The sequence below is a fragment of the Trachinotus anak genome, unplaced genomic scaffold (assembly GCF_046630095.1).
Source record: "Trachinotus anak isolate AG129_WGS33_773 ecotype Australia unplaced genomic scaffold, CSIRO_AGI_Tana_v1 ptg000005l, whole genome shotgun sequence".
In the NCBI taxonomy this organism is placed as follows: Eukaryota; Metazoa; Chordata; class Actinopteri; order Carangiformes; family Carangidae; genus Trachinotus; species Trachinotus anak.
This window is the reverse complement of record NW_027273856.1, coordinates 18,502,543-18,529,672: the sequence shown is the minus strand read 5'-3', so window position 1 is coordinate 18,529,672 and position 27,130 is coordinate 18,502,543. Positions and strand designations below refer to the sequence as shown.

The following is a 27,130-nucleotide window of genomic DNA, read 5'->3' as shown; positions in this document are numbered from 1 at the left end:
TATGTCTGATGCACAAAACCGCTTACTGTTTCATATTGATGCTACACCAGCCCTTGTGATTTTTGATATCCTGATAAATTCATCTCAGCCTGCTTAGGTTGAGCACAGCAGAATATTTGGTAATCCCTGTGAGCGTACTGACCTCTTCCTGAGTTTTCACTGTCTGAAGGGGATGTCATTCGTCAAAGTGCTTCGTATGTTTCATTTCCTAAATCTGGGTTAAGTTAGAATAGCAGAAACATAGTAAAAAAAAAAAAAAAAAGAGAGATTAAAAAGAAATTTGGTTTGTGACCTTTTTAGAAAACCACGTGTCCACAGATACTACAATGACGTAGTAAGGCTGTACAATATTTTAGTTGTCTTAGCCCAACCTGTCAATACTAAAACAGTACATCAAGCGACCTCGTATAATATTAAAGAGGTCACTAGTAGAGATGAACCAAAAGAGAATTGCCCAGCTCTGTAGATCCCCAGCCCTACAAAGCTTTTTAGTCTCTTTTCAATTCAATCAATCAATCAATTTAAAGAATACATGATCTGAAAACTAAAAACTGCAGTGCACACAAGCTTAAACAGCCGTGAAATAATGAGCAAGTATCAAAAACAGATGATAGCAGTGAAGGACGAGTGTACATGTAGGCTAAAGCCATAGCTCATCACTGCTACCCTTGTCATCATGTACATTTTCAAACTTCTGAACAAGCTGCATACAGATTGAGTTCTTGGGTTTGGCTTTAACGCCTGCACATTCTCTTATTATAAACCCTGTTTCTAGCAACAGGCAGCCATTTTCAGCAAATTACACTGTATGCTAGCTAGCTAGCTAGCACAGCTTGTACCCAGAACTAAATAGCAGACAAAATTAGCGGCTAGCTCGCTAATGAATAAAGATGATGTAACTAGCTAGCTAGTGAGCCAGATATTTCCCCCAGGAGTTGGTCATGACCAAAACAGAGGTAAGAGAAAAATACGTTTTAAATTTACATTCATCAGGTGACCAGAAACATGACTCCAACTGAATACTAATGTTGCTGTGTCTGTTGGATGTCTAAACGTGTAGTTTGCTTTAAGCCTTAACAAGTTAGAGGGACTGTGCTTTTAGCTTTTAGCCGGGTTAGCTCTTCTGACCCCAAATGAAAAAAAAAAACGTAGTGCCATGGCAAACGTACATCTTGACTTTAAATATGACCTATAAAATTCATCAATATCAGCACTCAGTTAATCAATCATTGACTCAGTCAGTTTGTGTGTATGTGTGTATGTGTGTGTGTGTGTGTGTGTGCAAGTGTGGGAGTGTCTCTAGAGTGAATCACGTGATGTGGATTACTGTGGATAACGTCCACATCCAACAGCCTCCTCCGTTGAGTGCAGGCATTTCCTACTGCCTTATTGTGTATACGCATATTACAAAAACACAGTACAAACACACACACACACACACACACACACACACACACACACACACACTCACTCACAGGCTGTTATACGAAAAGGAGACAAAGACACACTTAGTGCCTGTAAGATTCTTTATCGCTGTAAGATTCTGTCCTTATCCTTGCTGTCAGGATAAGGATGTGATTTTTGATCTTTAAAGGTTGTTGACAGCAGACTCTAAAATGTGTGTGCATTTGTGTGTGTGTGTGTGTGTGGGAGAATGGTTGACAGGCATTCACATTAAACACCACAATCACAGTCAAGGCTCTTGTTGGTTTGTTTATTTAAAACAAAGACTTGTCACTCTGTTACGGAAAAAAAAAAAAAAGATTAGATAATCCTACACAGTCACAGCCAAGGCAAGTAAACAATGGGAACACTGTGAGAGGGAAAATGGAGAGAAAGAAAACAGATTTTAGAGTTTGAACGGGACTTATGAGCGTGTGTGTGTGTGTGTGTGTGTGTGTGTGTGTGTGTGTGTGTGTGTGTGTGTGTGTGTGTTTGTGTATTTGCGTATTTGTCTGTGTTTGTGTGTCTACGCTGAAGAGATTTGACGAGTGCACTCCCCCCTCTGTACCCCGAATATTTGTGAAGCTTCTCACTTAATAGCCTTCCTCCTCCTCCTCCATCTTCTGCTTCAATTGGACTGCTAATTATGTAAAGTGTGGGGCTTGCTGGAAAACACACGCATCCACACATGCACTCACATACACAGACTGACAAGTAGCAGCTTCATTACCATCTGAAATGACATCCTCATTGCTGCTGATATCTTTCTTAAGAAATACGAAGACACAGAGCAGCAACTGTGCCGCTGCCTTGTGTCTGTGTCTAAGCTTTCATACATGTTGTGTTGTGCAATCAAAGGACTCGAAATGCAAACGCACACACTGAACGCACACACACTGTGGCTACATGGAGTGCAATCACCTGCAGTATCTTGCTGAGACCCGTTATTAGCTTTGCATTGGGTATGAATGACTATAATCACAGCAGCGGGCTTCACTTTCTGCAGAGATTGATGTTTAATTCTCTACAAATGTAAAGTGCTGTTTGGTTCAGTAGCTCAGCTGCTTCCACTTCTTACAGCTCTGACAATTGCAATAGAAAGCTTTGCATGAGACTATATCTTGCTCCGAGATGCTGTGATACCTGACTAGCTTAAAGGGAAATTTAGGTTTCATACAACACCATTCCAATTGGTATTTACCAACCGTAATTTCTGAAATCTGGGAACATAGCAGGAGTGCAAAAGATAAGTCTGCTGGGGGGTTACTGGGTTCAAACAAATTGTTACTTTTTGGGAAATAAGCTTATTTGCTTCTAGGTTTTATAAGAAAATTACTTTGTTGAATATGAAGCTATAGCAGGCAGCTAGTTAGCTTAGTGTAGCATAAAGACTGGAAACAGTTAGCTTGCTTCTGTCCCAAAGTTTGGGACCTTTCCTTGGCCAGGTACAGTCGTGGCCAAAAGTTTTGAGAATGACACAAATATTACATTTTCACAGGGTCTGCTGCTTCAGGGTTTTTAAGTGTTTGTGTCAGATGTTTCTATGGTATACTGAAATATAATTACAAGCATTTCATAAGTATCAAAAGCTTTTATTGACAATTACACTGAGTTCATGCAACAAGTCAATATTTGCAGTGTTGACCCTTCTTTTTCAAGACCTCTGCAATTCTCACTGGCATGCGGTCAGTCAACTTCTGGACCAATTCCTGACTGATGGCAGTCCATTCTTGCATAATCAATGCTTGGAGTTTGTCAGAATTTGTGGGTTTTTGTTTGTCCACCCGCCTCTTGAGGATTGACCACAAGTTCTCAATGGGATTAAGATATGGGGAGTTTCCTGGCCATGGACCCAAAATCTTTATGTTTTGTTCCCCGAGCCATTTAGTTATTACTTTTGCTTTATGGCAAGGTGCTCCATCATGCTGGAAAAGGCATTGTTCATCACCAAACTGCTCTTGGATGGTTGGGAGAAGTTGCTCTCGGAGGACGTTCTGGTACCATTCTTTATTCATGGCTGTGTTTTTAGGCAAGATTGTGAGAGAGCCCACTCCCTTGACTGAGAAGCAACCCCACACATGAATGGTCTCAGGATGCTTTACTGTTGGCATGAGACAGGACTGATGGTAGCGCTCACCTCGTCTTCTCTGAACAAGCTTTTTTCCAGATTCCCCAAACAATCGGAAAGGGGATTCATCAGAGAAAATGACTTTACCCCAGTCCTCAGCAGTCCAATCCCTGTACCTTTTGCAGAATATCAGTCTGTCCCTGATGTTTTTTCTGGAGAGAAGTGGCTTCTTTGCTGCCCTTCTTGACACCAGGCCTTCCTCCAAAAGTCTTCGCCTCACTGTGCGTGCAGATGCACTCACACCTGCCTGCTGCCATTCCTGAGCAAGCTCTGCACTGGTGGTGGCCTGATCCCGCAGCTGAAACAACTTTAGGAGACGGTCCTGGTGCTTGCTGGACTTTCTTGGGTGCCCTGGAGCCTGTTTGGCAACAATTGAACCTCTCTCCTTGAAGTTCTTGATAATCCGATAGATGGTTGACTGAGATGCAATCTTACTAGCTGCTATAAACTTTGCTGTTATAGGCCCTTTTTGTGCAATGCAATGATGACTACACGAGTTTCCAGGTAACCATGGTTAACAGAAGAGGAACAATGATGTCAAGCACCATCCTCCTTTTAAAGTGTCCAGTCTGTTATTCTAACTCATTCATGACAGATTGATCTCCAGCCTTGTCCTCATCAACACCCACACCTGTGTTAACGGAGGAATCATTGAAATGATGTTAGCTGGTCCTTTTGTGGCAGGGCTGAAATGCAGTGGAAATGTTTTTTTGGGGATAAAGTTCATTTTCAAGGCAAAGAGGGAGTTTGCAATTAATTGCTGTTGAGCTGATCACTCCTCATAACATTCTGGAGTATATGCAAATTGCCATTATAAAAACTGAAGCAGTAGACTTTGTGAAAATTAATATTTGTGTCATTCTCAAAACTTTTGGCCACGACTGTATTCTGACTTCCTGAGGATAACCCATAAAACCACAAATTATCATTCTTTACACTCTGTGGTTAGGTTAAGATAACCTGTGTGGTTCAACCACAGTTGCCTGTGTCAACGAGGGATTATTATCGGCATTTTGTGGACACTCACCTTCAGTTTACCCTCAAATAATATAATCTGTTTAAATTGCTTGTTGATAACCTGTTAGATCGTCTGACTGCCTGTGTCCTTTGCCCCACTGGACTGTGTTATAGTTATGTTGCTGTGTTCCTATATCACGATTATGTGAAATGTAATACTATCACAACTATTAGAAATAATGGCCTGAAACTACCAAATGAGATCCAAGTTGTAATGAACTGAACCTTCCTTTAAAGCATCTCACGCTTTTAAAAATACCAATGTCTAGTACAGTTAGTTCAATATGGGCAAGTTGTTTATTGCAAACCATGTCACTTTGAATTTTCCTTATGAGAACAGGAGGGTGTGCTCAGCACTGCAGGGCTGTGGGCAGGCCCACCAATATGAACCTAGAAAAGGAGGACACTGCTGAGGGGAATTAAGAGTTGATGACCAACACAGCTACAGCTGGTGTGTTTGTGTACCATACTCTTAAATCTAGATTCAGTTATCACTACTAATAAATTAACACTTTGGTGGACAAAGATTAGCAAGATAACAAATCAACATCTTTTACTCAACCCCTCATGTCTGGTAGTCTTGTTTTTGTCTTATTGTTCATAATTAGTATTTTATTACTGATTATGGAGTCCTAGTCTAATTTCAAAGTTAGTTGTACAGAAAAACGGCACACTTGACTGGTGAAGAGAAGTATTGTATGAGGCAGAGAGGTGATTCTGTCCTGTCAATCACTCCTTGTCAGTAAGGAGTTGAAATTTACTGGGATTTCTCGTTGACCCACCTCTTAAACCTACCTTCAGTAATTCTAAATAAACCGAGTGGAGTGTTCAAAATAAACTCAGCCTTTTTTCTGTTTTGGTTTTCTGCCACTCAAAGCTGAGAGAGTCATGCCGTGGGAATAAAATACATTGAACTGCAGTCAACCAAAAACGTCCCTACTCCTTTCTAAGACAATAAAAAGCCATTTGACTGCAACACAGCTGATCCCTGCTGAAAGTAATCGATGACAGTCAGACATGATGGGGACTACTTTGCTCCAAAAAGGATCCAGTGCACCAAAACAGACCTTAAAAATTGATTGTTAGTCTGTTGTGTCTTACTTAAAAAGCAACAGAACACTGTGGAACACAGTCTGTTTATCTGGTAGGAAGATTTTTAAATTGATTTGTTGGGGTATTTTGCAACCATAAATAGTTAAAAAACATTTAAAGGGGCAAATCACTCCTATTGTATTAGATATCTTTTGTTTAGGCATTTCTAAAATATTCATAAAGTCATGACTAAATACTTCAAAATGTAATGAAATTCCATAAAATTCTTTGTGTTTAGTGCTAATTTGCAAATGTAAGCATGCTAACACGCTAAACAAGGATTGTGAACATGGCAAACATATCTGGTAAACAGCAGTGTGGTAGCATAGCATAATGTCAGAATCCTAAAGCTACATTTATTTACAGTCATTGGCCATTAAATGTGGCTGTACACTCGTCTCTTTTTGTCACGTATGATAACACTATATATATAACATTATAGTGTATTACTGTTACCTATTGGGTTCCAGTGGTTTTATTATTCCAACCTGTGGGTCAATAACTACATTAAAGATGCAACTGAATTCCGGCAGAGGTCTGTTTTAGACCCTGCAATTTAAACAGGGTGCATAAAGAAATGTATTTGAAAGCCAGTGAGCAACTCTGATCTTTAAGAAATGACAAACAAATGACAACAAGCTCCAATTTCAAATTCTCATAGCTACAATTTTCAGAGATGGTTTACCTGAAGCTCTGCGCCATGTGTTCTTAAACTCCAGAGTGGACATCACAGTTTGTTTTATCGGGTGTTTTTCACGTCCTTCCTTGTCTCTTTGAGTTTTCTGAGCTTCAGATTGACTCTCACCACGTTTTTTTTTTTTTTTTTTTTTTTTCTCAGTGTAAGGCCAGGACCTGACCTGGCTCACAAATCAATATATGCCTCTGTCAGTTAGGAGATCCGTCTGTGAACTGGCTGGGGTGCATGCATGTGTGGATATTTGAGGCCTTCCTTTTTTTTAATGTGTGTGTGTAAGAGAGAGAGAGAGAGAGAGAGAGAGCAAAGGAGACTGGAAGAGAGAGGGAGCCTGTGCAATTTAAAATTGAGCAGAACAATGGTGAGCCAAGGTTTCATTATCCTCCAGGCTACTGTACCCACACAGTCGACAGCTTGTTCATGGAATGGATTTTACAACAGCCCTAAAAGCAACACAGACAAATGTGGGATTTTTATAGCAGAGCGCTTCTTGCTGAGATGAATGGTCTAGCGATCTCACTCTGCTTATACATGAATTTTGCAGCATGTCGCATGAATTTTGACATCTAAGTGAAGCAAAATCCAATAGTACTTATAATGCATTACCTTTTGCATAAGTGAACATTTTTTTCTTCAACACATTGACCTGAAAACGGCACCTTGTTCAGCAGACCACGTGTAAAAGAGAAGGAAAAGCAGTATGCGACATGTGACATTGCATTGCTTACAGGTACAACCCCTCTCTCGTGTGATGTTCACCTACAGCCTCAGTGGTTCCCTAGATGCAGCCAAATGGTGGTGCATTTCAGAGGCCACAGGGCTATTTTTTCTTTAAAAGCTGAGGTGTCAAAACAGGTATTTCATGGTTGGATACCCTTTTTAATCTGTCTCTCTCTCCCCAAGAGGCTTCCAGTCTGCTGACAGGCCTCCTCTCTCTTTGCCACACTCGCTCTGGCTCTCTCCTCTGCCTTTCCAACCCATAAGAAGGGGAATACGATCCAGTCCAGCCCAGCCCAGCAGCCTTTCGACCAACACCACCTATTTATTCTCGTTGTCTCTTTTTTAACTACAAGACAGTTTGTGTGGCGTTCAAGTGCAGTTGTTCTTGCGTCTTCCACGCCGATTTTAAATGTCAGGATTTCACAGTTAGAGTAAAGACAACAACCAACAGCTATAGAGAGGAGTCGCCAGGGAGAGGAGGAAGTAGCATGATGATTTAATTTTCTGCACGCTGAGCAGCCTGTGTGCTGCCTTCAGCAGCCTGAGCTCCCAGACACTCACCTGTCACTCGATGGATGATGAATACAGCTGCAACTGGGCATGTGAGACACTTGTGTGCGTGTCTGTCACTGTGTGTTTCCCACAGATAAACTATAAAGGGACCCACATGCAAGCGGGTTCCAACTTTAAATTAGGTTCACTTTTCTTCACCAAGCATGCGTGTGCGTATGTGTGCGTGTGTATATGTGTGTTTGCTTTCACAGCACGCATTCTCTTTTATCTTATCGGAAGCCTTGGTAGCATAAACAAAGCTGTCAGAAGGAGGTGAAGTGTATGAAATATATTGCTGTATTTATGCTGTTATGATCACACACACACACACACACACACACACACACACACACAGAAATGGACACAGCCTCTCCTTGCTGGTACCACATACATCAAAGATATTTGTGCTTAAATCACCATCAATATTTCAACACTTTGTCTCTTCCTCTCACAGAGTCTTCGATCCTGTCGTACGATGGCAGCATGTACATGAAGGTTGTGATGCCAAACGTCATGCACACCGAGGCCGAGGACGTCTCCCTCCGCTTCATGTCCCAGCGGGCCTTTGGCCTGCTCATGGCCGCCACGTCCCGCGAGTCGGCGGACACGTTGCGGCTCGAGCTGGACAGCGGCAGGGTCAAACTGACTGTCAACCTAGGTATCGTATAAGCCGCCCCTGTTGGTTTACCTCCCCTCAAGTTCAAGAGGAGGCCCAGCTGTTTCTGTGTTTTTCGTTCTTTTGTATATTTTCTTTATGGTCCAGACGTGATACTAGACCTAACACGTACTAAACCCAGTTTTTCTAGTTTGTCTTTGTAGTTGCATGTACTGTTTTTGCCTGAATTGTAACTTTTTCTGCCTTGATGCTGAGTTGTCTTTGTAGATTTTTAATCTTTTATCCATCAATCTAACACTTAACAAAGTTATCCATGCTCTGCAGCACATCTTTTGAACAGATCATAGATCATTTAAGTCACGCTCATTATTGTGGACAAAAAGATTTTTCCCAAAGGCACAGCATTTTGCTTTTTAAATTACTTTAATAGATGGCACTGTCCTCAGACATAGCAACATTTCAGATTATATTCTGCCATCTATTCAGAAGTGCAGGTAAGCATTTTGTAGATTTTAGTGCTGCACTGATTGTGTGCATTTTTGTCCCTGTGGTCTTTTTTTTTTTTCATTCTTTTCCTCATGATAGCAGGTTCATGTTTCTCTCTTTCCATTAGTAACCCTTGGTCTAGCTGGCATCTCCCATGCCTTGTTCAAAGATGGCACTCACCCCTTCAAAGGCCCTGAGCCTGCGGCCCATCTGGCAAACAGCCCGATGCCACTGCACCCAGCGCGCCTGCAGATGGTGGCATGAGTGGTACACTTAAGTAGAGTGCAGCCCTTTATACCAATGAGCCTAAAATTGAAGCCTATGTAAAAATACAAAGCACCTGAATGTAACTCCTTTATTATGGAATCCAATATACTTGGTTACCACATCTGCTAAAAACATGGACCATATGTAGTCCATATTTCATGTTTTTAATGTGCAATGTGGTCTCTTTTCCAAACTGTTCACCTTTAAAATCTTAATAAATTTCAAATTCTAACTTCATCCATTTAATTCATAGGGCCCTGTTTTCCATAGCTTCCATAGGATCCTCTGAGATGGGGTCTTTAGGCCTCTGTACGGTGTTGGTGCTGCGTGGCTCGAGGCTGTTTGCTCCCACTTTTCTGTTGCGGTTGACGGCACATGACCAGCCTGGTCACATGGATTTCAACCTGCACCTGCCGATCACAGGTTCAGCGCTCTCCCTTGGGTGGAGATTTTCAAAAAGAGCCCTAATTTTAATGAGATGTGATCTAAAACTGCTTCATTTCACTTCATACAGTGGGCTACTAGTACAGTATTTTAGCTCCATTTGCTGGGTTGCGAAATCGATGTGGCCATTGAATTGCAAGCGACCATTTTGAAATTGAACAATTGAACGTGTAGCCAAACCCCATTTTGACTTTTCGGACAATAACACTCAGACCTCTAATGAAATGCAAGTTTGATCAAATTAAACCAAAGAAAACATCTTATTTTAATCAGTTGATTCACATTGAACAGTATTAGCATAATGTTATTTTGAAAGAATTGGATTGGGATTAAATTGGATTTCCACTATCAGTCTAATATTGACCATCAGTAGCCATCCAGGCAAAAATGGCTGCCGGCGTCATGTGACCGTCCCCGGAAGGTGGCTTTTCTTACTCTTGGATGTCTGCAGCCATAACCTTGAAGGATGCGATTTCATCTGTCACTTATTCTCCCCTCCCCATCTAGACTGTGTCAGGATAAACTGTAACACCAGTAAGTCAACATTCTTCTTCTGCAGCCTTCTTCCTTCAATCAATGTTTGATTATAGCCTGTGTGCTAGATGTAAGGGCAGGAATGTGTGAATGCAGGGGACTGATAAGAGGATTTCTCAGATAAGAATGGGAAAAGTCATAGCCAGAGATCAAAGTTATGCAAATCAGACTTAATGTACTCTATATATTTTAAATGGCCCATTTTTTTCAAATTAATTCAGGCAACTAGTTCTTAATCTTCCCCTGTGTGCCTATAGCTACTCACTGAACATTTGCACTTTCTCTATGGGCCATATTGTTTTCCCAATTATACTGTAATATATTGCTGTGTGTCTCACTTGCTTTGTTTTCTTGCCTTCATTATTTTACGTACTGCAGTATATAGGCTCCTAATATGATAAACAGAAGGTGTTAGCAGACATGCTCTTACTCATGAAGAGGACTCTTATTTTTCAAGGTGGAAATGGAAAAGGGGTTTCTGGTCGCAAAGCGCAAGGTTAAAATTCTAAAGGAGATTAGGTCTCCATATTTTTTTATATTTCATTTAAATCTAATTCTTCAGTGCACGTTAATCAATCCAGTTATGTCAGTTTTGCACTTAATAATAATTTAGACATATTTAGCATACTGCTGATCCCAGCATTTCACAGATCCAACTCAATGTGTTGCAACAGCACGCTTATAAGAGAGCTGCTTAGTGCATTTTGATTTCTTGGCCGTCACAAGTTTTCTTCAGCTTGCAACCAGTGCATCCTGATGTGATGAACAGTCACACCAGAAACATAAAAAGGATTAGAAATGTTGTCTTGAAGCATAGGTGAAAGATTGAGAAACATGGAGACTTAATTTTGCCCTCTTCATATACAAATTATAGACGTTGTCTGCAGAGCTGCGCCTGCAATGGACAACATAAGTTTAGTCACCAAATTAAAATCCTTATTCTGGTCAAGAAATCACTGAGCGACTAAACAATACTGCTTCTCTGAATTTAAAACCTGGATTCAATATTATTCAGCGGCCTCAGGACTCTGAATTAGCTGCTCAGACCTTAAACGTGAACAGTGTGGCTCGACTGCCCTCAAGTGGTTGGTTACATGAATTACTTTACTAAGGCTCTGCCGGCTATACCTACTGTATTAAAAGCTGCAGTAAAACTCCATTTCTGTAAATCTGTTCACTGTAATTAAACTGGAATTAATTAAGTCTGAATGAGGTTAGGGTATAACTTGGAGGGATCATTCAAATCTATCAGCCAATGGGATATGAGCAAGAGAGAGAGGGAGACAGTTATATTAAATTCTACCTGGACTCTTTTGGTTGAGTCATGGATTTTGAGTCCTCTCTGAGTAACAGCAAATGTTTTCTTTTATTTTGCCGTCAGTTGTGATTTGTATTGTTTTCCTCTGTTGTCTGAACCAAACCAAATTTTTGTTTGGCAAGTGAACCTACTATTTCTAAATGAGAAGTATCTTTTTTTAATCTGAGACATTTGTTTCACATCAAATAAGGAATCTTTTCCTGGTTAACTTAACCAATCTCCTGCCTGAAAACAAAGATTTGGTTTGTGCCTGTGCTTCCCCCATCCCTTCACTAACTAACCCTCCTCTTCAGGCAAGGGTCCTGAGGTTCTTTATGCCGGACAAAAGCTCAACGACAATGAGTGGCACTCGGTACGAGTAGTCCGCCGCGGTAAAAACTTCAAGCTCACTGTGGACGACGACATGGCTGAAGGTATTTCTCTTGTGAACAGTTTACCTGCTGTTTTGCAATATCCATGGTATACATGTCTTTTTCCTTTTCTTTCTTTCTTTTTTGGCAATGAAGACGGTTCCAATATCTTTATTTGATATCATATTTGGTATTAACGATGCCATTTTATGAGTCAGCCAAATTAAATTTAATGAGCGAGATACCAATACTGATTCATTTTTCTGAGGAAAAAGATGTAAAACAGCATTTTGATCGTCTCATAAAAATCCAAGAAAAATACTTATGTGGGTCATTTGCCATTAAAATTTATGTTGTGCTTCTTATTTGAAGCACGTGTGTAATATTGATTATGTCTGACTTATATAAGCTACAATTTTGGAAATTGACAATTAATAAAATATAAATAATGGCCTGATGTAACAATTTACTGTTCTGTGATTTCAACATTTGACATCAGTTAATGTGTCTTTATATGTCAGTTTTGAATTTGCTTGACTGTAAGCTTGGGTGAGGTGAAAGTGAAATTGTGCCAATGTTGTGTTCAGATTAGGTTGCCTTAGCCCTCCTCCTCTTCAACCCCCTCATCCCTTGGCTTCTTCTCCTTTCTCCTCCCTTTTCCATCGCAGGCCAGATGGCGGGCGACCACACCCGTCTTGAGTTCAACAACGTGGAGACGGGCATCTTGACAGAGAGACGCTTTGTCTCTTCTGCTCCCTCCTCCTTCATCGGGCATCTTCAGGTATGAAGTGCAAGACATTCACGATGCCACAGATGTTAATTGTAGCAAATGTCGATCATTGATAAACTCTTGATATGAAGAGGAGGGTTTTTTTATTCATCACCTAAGCCAAGGATCAGGGCCTCAGTGGGTAAATGTGAGAATGAAAGGTACAGTATATGTACAGGTTATAATCTAACTCTTTGTGCCTTAAAATATGTTCATGATGATTGTTTCCTTTGATTGGGTCGGACTGAAACACGTAATTGTGGGTTTGTCCTTTGGCAACTTTGTGTACTCTGTTACCATGGAAATCTGGGTCCAATTAAGTAAAAGTCGCTTCACAATTTATCTCTTACACCATCTCTCAATGACTCTCCCCACAGAGCCTGAAGTTCAACGGGATGCAGTACATCGACATGTGCAAGAACGGGGACATCGACTTCTGCGAGCTCAACGCCCGTTTCGGCATGCGCTTCATCATCGCTGACCCCGTGACCTTCAAGACCAAGGGCAGTTACCTGGGCTTGGCCACTCTGCAGGCGTACACCACAATGCACCTCTTCTTTCAGTTCAAAACCACCTCGCCGGACGGTTTCATCATCTTCAACAGCGGAGACGGGAATGACTTCATCGCTGTCGAGCTGGTCAAAGGGTGAGGGTCCTCTAGTCCAGCGACTGTTATTACAATTAAAATAGCATCTTAGGTGGTTTGTTTCTTAAGGTGTGATTAATTGAACAATGCTGACCAACTATTGATCCCAAATCTCTGTTGCACCTTTTCTGAGATTGTAAAAGAATAAAAATCACTGAGTCGCAGTAAAGATTGTCATCAGTTTAACTGCCAGTTGTGTTTGTGGGAGTTTTTCTGCTAAAATCAATCAGTCTAGGATGATAAGAATAGTCATATAGCACATACACACACACACACACACACACACATACACACACACACACACACACACAAACATACACTAACAAACCCTGATCTTCCCTACCAGGTTCATCCACTATGTGTTCGACCTGGGGAATGGGCCAAGTCTGCTGAAGGGGAACAGCGACAACCCACTGAACGATAACCAGTGGCACAACGTGGTTATCACACGGGATGTTTCCAACACACACACACTCAAGGTGGACTCAAAGTCAGTTACCCAGAATGTCAACGGAGCCAAGAACCTCGACCTTAAAGGTACCACATCCTCCCTTTCAGAGAAATTCAAATTATCATCATCATGTTCTAAGTCAAAGATAATCATACAACCCCAACAGTATCCCCACATCCTCAACAGTGTTCCCACACATCACCTGGACTTCATTTAGACCTGAGTCATAAATCTGAAATCTTCAGACATGACACAATCAAGAAGCTTGACTTTACTGTAACACTTAAGACTTATGACTGATTGAATTTTAATGTTGTGACTTCACCTCCTCCCCACAGATGAGGAGATATGTTATAAAACAGTGTTAGAGTGAATCAGCATTTAATTTTCCTCACAGCAGATACACTTTGAATCAGAGGTACTTAAACATTTTAATTAAACATCCACATTTGAGTTTTACATGAAGTCAGAGATCTGGAACAACGCAATCAAAATGCAAATACAATAGTTTCAAGTCCTCTAGTGCCTCTTCTGACACTGTTAGCATTGTTACGCTTTTGTCTGCTGGTTTCTAACAGCAAGTCTGCTGTGTGAACTCTGACCTTTTTAGTCTTTAGTGACACTTTTGTGAATGAAACAAGCCCAAAAATGGAGTGGAACAGGAAGACTTACAGTATATCAAATCACATGTGTCTTCTCATGAACAGGCGATGTTCTTCAGGTTGAAATGAACCATCAGATTTCATAGTTGTGTGTTATTTGACTTTAATGGAATCAGCCCCAAATTAGCCTGATATCTGCTTCGTTTACACATTCTTTTGCCTCTCCCTCCCTTCCTCCCTCCCTCCCCATCTCCCTTCAGGTGACCTGTTCATCGGAGGTCTGGGACCCAACATGTACCAGAACCTCCCTAAGCTGGTGGTTTCTCGGGAAGGCTTCCAGGGCTGCTTGGCCTCAGTTGACCTCAATGGCCGCCTGCCAGACCTCATCAATGATGCCCTTTTCCGCAGCGGGCAGATTGAGCGTGGCTGTGAAGGTACAGATGGCCCGTAGCGTATAAGAATCATGACTTGCCGTGTGAGATTTATTAGTCTAATTAGACGGCTCTTCAGTGGCCCTTAAAGCCATCGGCTGGCATTGTTAATCCTGCTTATTTTCTTTCTTCTTCGCCAGGTATTTGTCGCATTAGAGGATAAAATTTGTCATTCAGTTTCTTTAATAATGGCTTGTTAACTTTTTATGTTGCATCAATTTATTTTTGGATAAATGGAAGCACTAAAACTTAGGCGACAAAAGCAATGAAAGTGAAAAAAGAAATCAGTTATTCTAAATTGTAGATCATTTTACAGGGTAAGATATTTTAAATTAACCCCCTGAGTGCTCTTATGTTTAACCACCATCATGATCTCTTCCCCTCTCCAGCGCCTGAAATGACCATATTCAGGCATTTTAGCGAGTTACTAAAACAGAATACAAATAAACTGTTACTGTTATAGTCAGATTTGACTTGAGGTTGTTTCCATCCATATTAGGTGCTCTGCTATGCTCCCATGCTAAAACTATTTGGACCAATTTAGTGCTTTATAGATTATTTCTATTTCCCGTTTAAAACATAATAGTGTGATATCCCTTGTGTACAGTGCAGGCCTCAACATATTTCCTCTAGAGGGCAGCAGAAGATTGAGAAAAGTTCAAACACAGCAGCCTCTATGAGGAGGACCCATAATACTTAAAGCCAAACAAACTTAAATTAAAAAAAAAAAAAAAAGATGCCACTATGTAGGAGCTTTCACAGTAGCTGAACCCCACTAACAGCCCACGTTGCTCTCTAACAAACTTGTGCAAGTTTAAAGAACTCTAACAATGCTGCTCCCTCACTAACCTTTACTCTTGTTTCCGCTCTGCTCTGTTCTGTTTGTTATTTTCTTTCTGCGCTAACAAAGTTGGTTTCACCAAAGCCGACCTGCAAGGTAGAGGGTTAAACTCCGCCTCTCGGAGGCCTGCTCGCCTGAAAGTCTGCTGTGTGCAATGTATCGTGGGTGTCACTATGGCAATAATGTCCCCCTGGTGCGGCAGAGGTGACTTGCTCTCTGAAAAGAAAAAGTAATATGAAGAGAATAAGAGAGAGAGAGACAGACAGAGAGAGAGAGAGAGAGAGAGAGAGAGACAATTGGCAGGCAAAACAAATGATTAAGCAACCAGAGGGAGAAAAAGTGTTTGATTATTGGATGGTTCACACTACAGCACTGCTGCAGTGTGAATATAGATACACAGTACATGTGTTAGACATTATAGCATGTCCCCTGCTAACTACCCGGCTAGGTGGAAGGACATTACCTGTAGAGCTGCAAAGAATTTGGGTACACATTATAATTAGAGAGCGTAAACAGTCGAGGCCAGACAAGTGACGTATATGTGACAAATCCGTGGCTGTCATGTAGATTGTCTAAAAGCAGAGGCAGACAGCTCGAGCACTGTGTTCTTGTATGAAAATGCCAGTTGAGACAGAAGAAAGAGGCTGTCACTGCGCATCCAAACACCGTCAGCATGCTGCTGATGTATCAGGCCCTTGTCTCTCTCTCTCTCTCTCTCTTTTTTTTTTATTTATTTTTTTTCAAAAACCCATCATGTTTGCTGTTTTACCCAGACGAGTGTTTTTCAGAGAGCGAGCGGCCTCCTGCTGCAACAATCAAACACAGAGAAATCCTCCACTGCTCACACTAACAGATGAGCACCGTTGTGTGCATACAGACGCTAGATTCACACTGATGCGATACATAGAAACACATGTATGCTCACACTATGGGGGACGCCTGGTCGACCACCATCACTCTCCATTACACAGTAAATGCACTTTCAGCCGGCAAACTTCAAGTGTCTTCTCTTCACGTTTTCTTGCACAAGACAATTGCTCTTAAACACCGTTTACCTGCATTTGTCTGCCATTTTATTTGGACTGTTTATTTCATTTGACTTCACTTACTTTTTTTGTTTGTTTCCTCTGTGGTTATACGAAGGGGTTTCTGTTGAGGTTTTTTCCCCCCCCGTGTCTGTCTAGACTCCGACGGGGATTGTTTATCTTGTTATCTCTGCTGTGCGCTTGTCCTTATCTGCATTCCCTCTCAGTCAAAGTATTCAAAACTAAGAGCTATGTGTGGTGTCGAGGAATAGCAAACACACATCCAGTTTGACTTTGAATACCCTCCTCAACTCCTGTCTGCCTGAAGTGCATACGTGAGGATATGCACTGCGTGTTCTCAAGGGCTCTTTACGTTTCTTTTCTCCTCTGCTCTTCATGAATTCTGTCTGTCAAGTGTGTCCAATGTTCACCGTCTTCACAGTAAAAGAGATGTTTAGAATGAAAATGATTACCAGGGCCATTTTTTTTTAAATGGGTATAGTTTAATGGAGTTTTTATCCATGAGTCTTTTGCCGAAAGGTTTTGTTATGTCTTGTCTTGCTTGTTCATAGAGGGAATGCAGTGTTCTAAGTTTTACTCTGCTAAAACTTTTTTGGAAACATGTTGGAATGATGAAAAAAAATTGCATGCAAATCCACCTGTACACACTCACAGAAAGAAGGAAATTAAGGGATGTTGACAGTGTCATCACATCAGCCAAGCTGGGATCTAATTCATCTGCAGTATCATGTCTTAAATGCAGATTAGAGGTAAACCAGCATCCTGTAGCTGGTTTTCAGTAAGTCATTCAGAGTCTATGCTGATGCTCCCACTGCCTGAGAAGCGTGCTGTTGATCCTGTGAAAACCTGGCGCCTCTTCTTCAGTGCCTCTTCTTGCTAGTGCCATGCTTTTACCCAGCATGAAACAGGATTCCTTAGTCTGTTTTTAAGTGTGTTTTACTCCAGGTCCGGCTTCCTGTGGTGGCACTGTTTGCTCCTTGTTCTTTCTTCTAGGCCCACATGCTGTTTATCTAGAGTGCATTTCTTCTGCATGGGTCCTGCATTGTTAAGGCTCAGCAGTAGCTCTTATTGCTGCTTGACTGTGCACCTGTTGTATCTCTCTCTCTACCTCCCGCCTTTTTCCAGGCCCGAGTACGACTTGCCAGGAGGACTCGTGTGCCAACATGGGCGTGTGTATCCAGCAGTGGGAGAACTTCACTTGTGACTGCTCGATGACCTCTTACACGGGGACTCACTGCAACGATCGTGAGTACTGCTTGGCTTAAGATTTACCTGCATTTGATTGTCTGTTCATTAAAGGAGCACTCCACTGATTTTTATATGCCACAGTCCATTTAAAAGGCGTTTGACAGCTGATGAGTAATGTCTTCTGGGGCTCTGGAGAGAGCTTTGTGAAGTCAAGAAATGAATTTTGTGAATTTTGTCTTCAGTTTAGAGACCAGAAAGTTTTAACGTATAGCCAGTGTGGGCATTGTTGTTGACAGGCACGAGCACTTACCCATCAGGGAGCATCTAACAAAAGTCAAGTTGCATTATGGGAATTGTAGGATCCTGTATTTTTCTCATCTTATATCTTCTTATATCTTATATCTTGGCCTATGGTGCAACCCCCCCCCCTTTTACAGAGGTGCAACACTAAATTGTTGGAGGGCTCCTTTAACACATATGCGGTCAGTCAACTCCTGGTACACACCCCTGCAATATTATGATGACATTGCATAGCAATATCCTGTGTGCAGAGGTGCACACAAACACACATCTTTCTGATAATATGCAGTAAATTCCCACTCACATACACATTCATGCCCAGCCAGACTGGATGCACCCACAACAGTGTGTCCCATATCCTCTTCTCAAGCTCTCTGATGGTGTTTCACTCATGTGCCTATTAAACCAGATTTGCTGCATGAAAGTGGTGCTGAAAGCTTCATGTGATCTTTAAATGAAGCAGCTGAGAGATGCTGGCATTTGTTTAGGGTGTTTTTTTTTTGTTTTTTTTTCTTACTGCATTGCAGGCAATTTGTCGAAACAGGTTTGCTTGATGTCCCACGCTTTCACATATTGGGCTTGGGAGTAAACGGCCGTGACTGATGATGTGCAAAATATCCACTTCTGCCTCAATCGTCTTTTCATAAATGCCCTTCAAAAAGCTATCGTAGAAGTTGAAGTGTGCGCTCGTGTGTGTGCGTGCATGTGTGTAGGGATCTCTCATCCCCATGACGACAAGGGACTTCCCCTCAGTAATCATGGTTGGCGGTCTTTCATTTAGCGGTTAATAGTGGGGGCATACTGCTGCTGGGCCAGACTAATGAGGTGGTGAAGGCTGTTAGGAGAGCTGCTCTCTGTGAGCCCTGGCATCCCCCTAATCATCCAGACCTTTCTGATGTTAGACCCAGCCACTGTGTATGACTTCATATCTCTCAAATCCCAATTTTCTTTTCTTCTCTCTCTCTCTCTCTCTTTTCTCGCTTTTCTTTCTCACACTCCTCTCTCTCTTCCTCTGCAGAAGATCATCTGACACAATCGTTTCTGTGCAGGGCGAGTAATCGACTCCAGTTCCCACTTGGTGATGGGAGCTGTGTGTTTATGTGTTAATTAGTGATGAGAAGTCCTCATTAATTCAACCCCCGGCGCTGCCTGGGATGACTTAAAGTGAGGTTTCACTGATTTCATATCGACACAGACATATTTCTTCTTGAATCACAGGAGCGCAGATAGTAATGTATTTCACATCCTCGTGACATTGCAGGTTTTAAGTCTTGGTTCTGTTGCTGGTTTTGGAGATAGATGTTCACTAATATTGACTGGACGGTCCAAGCGTATAATAGCATTCTTAACTGAGCGGTATTGCCCTTAATGGGAATTCTGGAGTTGATTTTCTTTTTCTTATGGAACTCGTTCAAGCAATTTCTTTTCATTTCCTGTGTTAGGAGCAGGAAAATAAATAATAAAGAGAACTTGAAAAAGGATAAAAGAGGCAGGAAGAGAGCACACACATGAGTCAACATGACACCGTCTGCCCAAGATTAGGGGTCGAGTTTACTCCTCTTGGATTAACCCAATCTTCTGATGTTGACTCTGATGGCGGCCTGTGCTCCTGTGAGGTTTCGGCAGTGCAGTCATTCCCCACCAGGTGGCAGTAAGTCCACAAGCAGGACCGCACACTGCCCCTCTCCGCGCTGGGAGAAAATGAGATGCAATCCCCTGAGCATGAAATCAGCTTTCCTGTTATTTTCATCCACTGCTTTGCCTCTTGTACTCTCTCTCTTTATCTGCACCCCCCTCCCCCCACCCCCCCATCCAATTTCTATACTTATGGATCACAGAGAGAATATTGTGTTATCTCCTAAACAATGCAAAACCTGGTGTAGTGCGATACAATCACATTACCAACATTTTTATTGTTGGATTGAGGTGGCTTGATGAAGATGGAATCGATGAACACAGTCTTCGCCTTGTGCTGGCGTCTGTGTCCTGTGACTGTGTTATTCAGTGAGCACAGCGCTGAGTGAGTGAGAGAGAGAGATTCTAATTAACAGTGTGGGAGTGGAGCCTGTCCCTCTGTTTCTCTTGGTCTCTCTCTCTCTGATAGCTCACAGCAAATATCAGTAATTGTCCTCTCTGACTCCGTCTCTCGCCATCGTCCAAATAAAGAAACTTGAACAAAGTAAAGCGAACATTTCTGCCAGTAAAGCCTCTCGCAGTTTCATCTGTGCCAGCGTCAAGCCTCTGTGCCCTCTCCGCACTTCTCCCACTGTAGCCAACAGGGCTGTAGGTGGCGGAGAAGAGGGGGAAAAAAAAAAAGAACCTCAGCAGGCAAGCAGACTATTTACACTCCTTTCATTTATTCTTGTGTACCCCTGCAGCCTGCACTTTGTGACTGCACACCTGTACTTATGGGAACAAGACACAAAGAAAGATTTTACAGGGCTCTTTGCACCGTACAGGCCATTCTTAGAGCCACTTGGACAATCTGGAGGTACATGTCATGCCTGGCACTGCTTAGAAAAACAGGGGGGTAGAGGATGGACTATTTTTATAGCATTCTCATCCTGCTTGGTTCTGGCTCACTGCTTTTGTCATGCCCATCTCCATCTCCCTGTCGTCTCATATCTATCCCTCTCTTTTTTTCCCCTTTGTCTTTTTATTCCTCCTCCCCGCCTCTCTGTTTTCTGAGCGGGCCTCTCCCTGTCAGGTTCTATGAATACCGCAGAGTTTCATTTAAATCCAAGGACATAGGAGCTGAGGGCCACGCAAGAGGAGCAGCGGACACTCCTCTTCCACATCCAGAGCAATTACTCAACTTACGTAATAGAATTATTTCTGCAAAGGTCGCTGCATTGTTCCACAGTCAGGAACACAGTAAACAAACAGAGAGAGTGAAGAAGGGAGAGGGGGGCTGAAGACAGGCAGCAGGAAAGTGTTCGTCAGTTTGATGCAGAAATCAGTAATTGCTCAGATAGATTTAGTGGTGAATTTCTCTGTCAGTGCGATGATCCCGACAAACCCTCTGCTCCTGCTTAACCCAATGTCCTTCATTTGCTTCTCAAGGCTTGTTCAGAAGGCTGTAACCATATCTGGCTAACTGCTAACGCAGCAGCGGCACGGCTTCCTTCACTATTTAAACGAAAATAATCATGGCATTCGCCTCGTAGTCATTTCTCCTCTGCTCATTGGAGAGAGGAGGGGAAAAGAAAAAACAGGACAAAAGAGGTGGGAGTTGAGGGAATGAGCTGCGTTTCCTCTGGTCCACAATGTTCCATTGAGGAGAAAATCATCAATAATAGCAGCGTTTTCTCCCCATTGACTGATGCGTCTGCTCAACAGTAATAAACCTGGAGGAGGGAAAAAAAAAAAAAAAAAAAAAGTTAGCCACACAATGGCACCATTTACTTTGACATGACGTCAATGATGAGTGAGAGTTTTTGAATAAACAAACAAATGTGAAACGCACACGCGCACGCACACACACACACACACACACACACACACACACACACACACACACACACACACACACACACACACACGAGCAGGCTGCTGGTGGAGGGTATCTATAGACCTCCTCATGCATACTGGAGGAGTTTTTATTTGAGCTTTGAATAATTGAACCTGCTGTCTCTGTAAATGGGATTAAATAGCTGGAGGTGGCTGGGATGAGCAAACAGGTGTGGGGCAGGGGTGAGCTGGCTATAAAACAGAACCACCGGGGCACCACGAAGCTTGGCATAGTTTCAGCTGCGCACACAGATGCAGCAACTTTAGATCATGATAGATGGACAACTTTCTCAGCCAATCGGCATTAAGGTTTATCGGGAGAAGAGAGCAGTGAACGCTGTGCCAGTGTGTCGAGAATGTGGAAATATCTTAGGTTGTTGCAAGAATCTTGGTCATATTCTTGGAGATTTTTTGGTATCTTACAGTGGTGTGATCAGACCATGTCCAGTCCAGATTTCATCATGTTTGGGTCATAGTTTGAAATATCTGCGCAGCTACATCCCCATATTGTGGAGTAATTTGTGCAGTGAACAAAAGATTAAATGTTGTTTTTCTTCTTTTGCAAAAGACTTAAAGAAAGTTTTCATACAATATGTGAAAGTAGCTTTTGGCTAGAGAGGGCTTACAAGTGGAGCAAAGAAATATGAGAACATTTGCCTATAAATACCACAGGTAGATCAGAAATGGGCCAAAAGAGTCCCAAAGAGAATGATTTGTCCTCGGGGCACCACCCATCCCAAAAGCACACTTTGAAATGATCTCACTGTGTTTGTTATAGTAGCAGAGGCTCGAAAATTCCCGCGGGATCATGTGATCAGGTGGCTCGAACACTTCAACAGCTCCTTAAAGGTTTGACCGCTGCCTGCAGTATCATCACACGCGAACATGTTCTGGATGATGGAGGTGTGCTGCTTTGAGGGAGCTGCTCCTGTTGTTGTGTAACTGTAGCTCGAGGAAACATGTAATTGCCCACCATCAACCCAGTGGAAGTGCCCGAAACAGATACATAACACACAAGAGTGCACAAACATAACGTTGTCCCTCCAAGGTTTATAATCTCTCTTCCCCTCACCGTCACTTTATCACTCCTCTTCCTTGTCTTATGATATCTGTATTAAAGCCAGAGCTGCACGTCTGGCCCTTGGGGGTCTAACGAGCTGTCCCGCTATTGGCTGATCAGGCTAATGATGCTTGCCCAGCACTGCATCATGTCACTGTGATAAGGCTGGATGTCGCTTGTGTCAATCGATGTGTCACTGCCGCGCTCAGAGCTGTGGTATAATTGGATATATGCAGCGCTGCAGAGCCTAAATGCCCCGGGGCACCAAGAAAGAGAATGTAAACCGGGTGAGAAGATGGAGGAGAAGAGTGGGAGATGTTACTCCTCATGAGTGTCAATACATGGGTGTGTTGAGGAAATGAGCAGTTTTCCATTTTTATTTTCATACGTGAATATCTGGCTGTATTTCTCAGCCTTTACTCTTACTGCAGGATGAGTATCGGCGGTTGACTTAAAGCTGCACTTGCTCAATATGTTTACATGAGCAACGACTCAATGTAAAGTGGAAATTGTCACTTGTAATGACAAACCCCAACAAATGAGTATGAGCACCTGACTCTGCAGTTTCACTCACTTGTATTGAGCCTTTTAGCCGTTTCAGCTCATTGCTTTGGTTCTCTGGCCCGGGCCTCTGCTCTTATTAACAACACCCTGCGGGGTTTACTTGTAAACAAATTTAAGTTACTGTTACTCACCAGTACTCATTGCCCATATCCCTCTAACTAACATACTGAGCGCGTTTCCTCAATCATTAAAACTGTTTACAAATCCACCTTAACCTCCACCAAGGAGATTATCATGTGGCCCATGTTTGTTTGTTTGTTTGTCAGCAGGATTACTAACAAAGCACTGAACCAATTTGCACCAAACTTGATGGAGTGATGGGGCATGAGCCAGCGAGGAACCCATTAAATTATACAAACTCTTTTGTAAAACTGAACAAACTCTGTGAACATGTTCAGTTTGGTGCGGATGCAGATAATAACCTGATAAAAAATCTGGTTGTATGTGTAGCATTGTTTGGCCTTGGTGGAGGTATACACTCTACTGAATGCCATTCTAGTAAAAAAAAAAAAAAAAAAAGTTGTTTTCTCCACTGCCTTTGTTGATCCACTGCCACTGACTGTCAATCCATGAAACCAATGGCAGAATTGTGAATTGCACCACCTGCTTGGTTGTGACCAGCACCACATGGTATACAGACAAAATTAGAAACTAGCTTAGTGAACATGGTGGAATATTTAGCAGCTAAAGAGACAGATATCTTCCTTAGAAGATTGTGGAGACAACTTCATAAGGTGATAATAAGTCAGTGTTGTGTTTTCAGTTGTGTTTGCTGCCTCTAATTAGGCAAAAATGATTAATGCAACTTTAAAGTAATGGTTAACCATATCTATTTGGTTTCTGTCTGAGATTGAGATAAGAATATGAGTATGAACCTCATGTATGTTAAGTACAATATCAAGTCTGGATGTGTTTAGTCAAGCAGAGCACGAACACTGTCGACAGGGGAACAGCTCCAGCCCAATAAGTACTCATTAAACTGACAATTGACATTTTACATTTCATTTTTGTAATAGAGTTAAACAAACAAGACGGAGTGTGGTAACTTGCACTCAGTGCAGCGTATACCTTCTCCAAGGCCAAACATTGTCTTCCACCAGATCGGGTTTATTATCTGGATCCGCACCAAACTGTACAAAGTCATAGATCTCAACACCATAAACATATCTGATTATTTGCAACAAGGTCCAAACATTATTTCCTGAGAGACTGACAGAAATGTTGGAAAATGCCCCAACTTCTTTTTGTGACTTTGACCAGATCAGTACCAACATTTAATGCCCCCCCCCTTCCTCCACACTTTATGCTAAGCTAGGCTAGACACATCCTGACTCCATACTTGGTGCACGGCTGTCAGACTGATATTGATCTTCTCGTCTCATCCTCAGAGGGAAAGCAAATACAGTTGTTTTTCAAAATGTTGAGCAATTCTTTTAAGACACAGTTAAAGGCCAGGTACATAATAGTTAACAGCTTTACATTGTAGTTGCTGCACCCAGGAGAAGACGTGGAGGTGTGATAAATAAAATCACGTCTTCGACCGCCGTCTCTGGACACATACAGTACAGCTCCTCTCAGACCTCCAGCAAACTGCCTCCGAGAGCGAAGCACAGAGATGTTTTACGGGAAGAGAGAGGGAGAGGGAGGGAATGATTGAGTTGAACACATTACAGACAGTTACGATGAGGAGCATCCATCTGTTTTGGTGCCAGGCGGGTAACCTTGAGGCTGTCAGAGCGTTCCCAGCACCATCCCTGGCCCTCACAGGCTGAGAGCTCAGGCACAGACACATCCATCAACACGTGTTCCTAGACACATTTCAGGAGCGCCAGCAACACATACAAATCATCCAATCAATACCTCGAACACCTCAACTGAACTTCAGGGTTTTTGGGCAGGAACATGTCTTGAGTAAGTGCAGCTCACGCTCACGTTTTCTTTTGCAGCTGAGATATTTCTTTGTGCGCCAGTCTTTCTTTTATACATCTCTCTTTTATCAATTTCTTACCTCTGGTATCTGTTTCCTCGGGTAGTTCAGTAAAGATCAAGTGATCCTTTCTCCCCCTGCATCATGTGTCCTGCTGTAAGTAGCTGTAAAAAGAACTACTTATTGTTCTAATTTATTCTATTCTGTTAAAATATATATATATTGGGACAACGCAGTATTATGCAATGTATTTCTTTGTTTCTACAGCAACATAGTTGTAAAAGCTTGGTGGATACAAATATTTATTCCATATAAAATGTAAAGCCTGCAGGCTATGGCAATGTTCTTTGCACCAATTTGTATTATGACATTCTCTTAATTAGCTTCGCTTCTCAGGCTTAAATGTGTGTGTGTTTGACCTTGTGATAGAATAAGTGAATTTTTTTGTCTCCTTGTTGCATCTGTGCGCGCAAAGGTGGCAAACTTGCCTGTGCCTTCCAGTATTTCCCTCTTGTACAAATTGCTTGTAAGTTTTAGTTTGTGTATATGACCACACACAGTCACATTTCATGTCATATTTGCTTACCTGGTCAGAACAATGGGCAGAATCAATAGTCAGAATCTCATCAGCTTCTCTCATGGCTCCTCTGAATTGCAGTACTTGTGCGGCGTGGTGGATGGTTTTGAAAGGCCACACAAATACAAGTAATTTGTCACGGGTAGACAGCATTCCCACTCTGCACTTAATTGCACCACCGAGTGTGTACAATAACCCCCTCCCTGCAGCCTCGCAACACCAATTTAGATGTGCATGGATCAAAAAGAAAGGTGAGTTGGTCTCATTCTACCGCTCTATTGTTCTTGTTGCACTCCTCTCCCTCTTCTCCCTCTTTTGTCTCTCAGCAGTGAGGCTGATAGGTAGTCATCACCAGTAGGGAGCTAAACCACTCAAAGCAGACCACGAAGAACAAAGCCCTCCTCTGCTCAGCGCTTACGGGGGGGTACTTCATCGGAAACAAGGAGCATGGATCTACCAGCCCCTGTCTCATATCAGACATCAGTCTGACTGCATTTCAACTAGTGCCAGCCTTAAATAGGCCTGATAAAAGGCCATGCCGTATCTCTGATGTGTACTGACAGATACCGTCTAACACTCCTTACCTACCTACCGACCTTACATGCAGGGTTGCACTGTCCCTCAGGTAATTGCCAGTGTTTGGTCTCACAATTAGAGGGGTGGGTTTACCCACAGGGTAGTCACTCATTGAGTTCAGTTGCCATAGTAAGTTCAATCATCAGAAGGTTGTGGGATGAGGCGGTTCAGCCCTTTGAGCAAAAAAATATGAAATTGCACTGCGTGATGGCTTACAGCCATTCATTTTAACCATTAAAGGGCTCTCAGCAGAAGAACCCTGTGGTGTGTCTGAAGGGCACTCATGCAGGAATATGCTCCTGTGAGCAGCAGGACAAGACGTTCGGTCTCCATCACGTAACACTGATGGTTTTCATCAGATGAAGGCATTTTAAAGGCGTTTGCCTCTGACAATTTAATGTCCAAAAAGAGTAGACATCCCCCCCCCCCCCCCCCCCCACACACACACACACACACACACACACACACACACACACACACACACACACACCCACACACACACTTATTACACTGAGACACACCTTAGTTCAACCAGTGGGGAGAGTTGGATGTCACCCACCCATCTGACCATTTAAAGGCAGACTGTGGTGTCTGCCAGTCCTTAAACAGCAGCTTTCACGTATGGGAAGTATCCTTGAAACAGGAAATGGCTGATTCCATTGTTTTTACTCTTTTTTTAATTTGAGCACTTTAAGGGGTTGCCATCTACATTGGCTTTTAAAGTTAACACTAAAAGCTCATTCTTGACCTTGGAAAAGAGTTGACAAAACAACTCACTGCCAAATCTTGTTTTTGTTGTTGCCCTGGAGCTTCTTCTGTAAAATGCTCAGAAAAGTGCCATTAGCTCTCATACAATGTGAGCACAGTATTTTCTTTTAAAAGTAGGTTTTTTTTCTAGACAGCACATTTGTCTTTCTGTAACCCCAACAAATGGTCTACTCAAAGTTTGGTAGTAAAGCCACAAAATATTGCCACAAAATG

At 42.3% G+C, this 27,130-nt stretch overlaps 1 protein-coding gene across 8 annotated transcripts in view; it reads left to right on the top strand.

Moving 5' to 3' along the window:
• The window catches only part of LOC139621818 (neurexin-3b), a 290,171-nt gene that overhangs the window by 105,993 nt on the left and 157,048 nt on the right, over positions 1-27,130 (top strand). For 7 of the 8 annotated variants that reach the window (XR_011691090.1, XM_071478691.1, XM_071478689.1 and 4 more), the window contains 8 exons: positions 8,101-8,304; positions 9,967-9,993; positions 11,605-11,724; positions 12,330-12,442; positions 12,808-13,076; positions 13,423-13,613; positions 14,390-14,563; positions 17,573-17,692. Coding sequence is in view for 7 of the 8 variants with exons in the window: in XM_071478691.1 (XP_071334792.1) it covers positions 8,101-8,304; positions 9,967-9,993; positions 11,605-11,724; positions 12,330-12,442; positions 12,808-13,076; positions 13,423-13,613; positions 14,390-14,563; positions 17,573-17,692 (1,218 nt within the window). In the remaining variant the exon portion in view is untranslated. Of the gene's footprint in view, positions 1-8,100; positions 8,305-9,966; positions 9,994-11,604; positions 11,725-12,329; positions 12,443-12,807; positions 13,077-13,422; positions 13,614-14,389; positions 14,564-15,470; positions 15,498-17,572; positions 17,693-27,130 lie in introns of all 8 variants that reach the window. The other variant, XM_071478685.1, reaches the window with a different exon arrangement.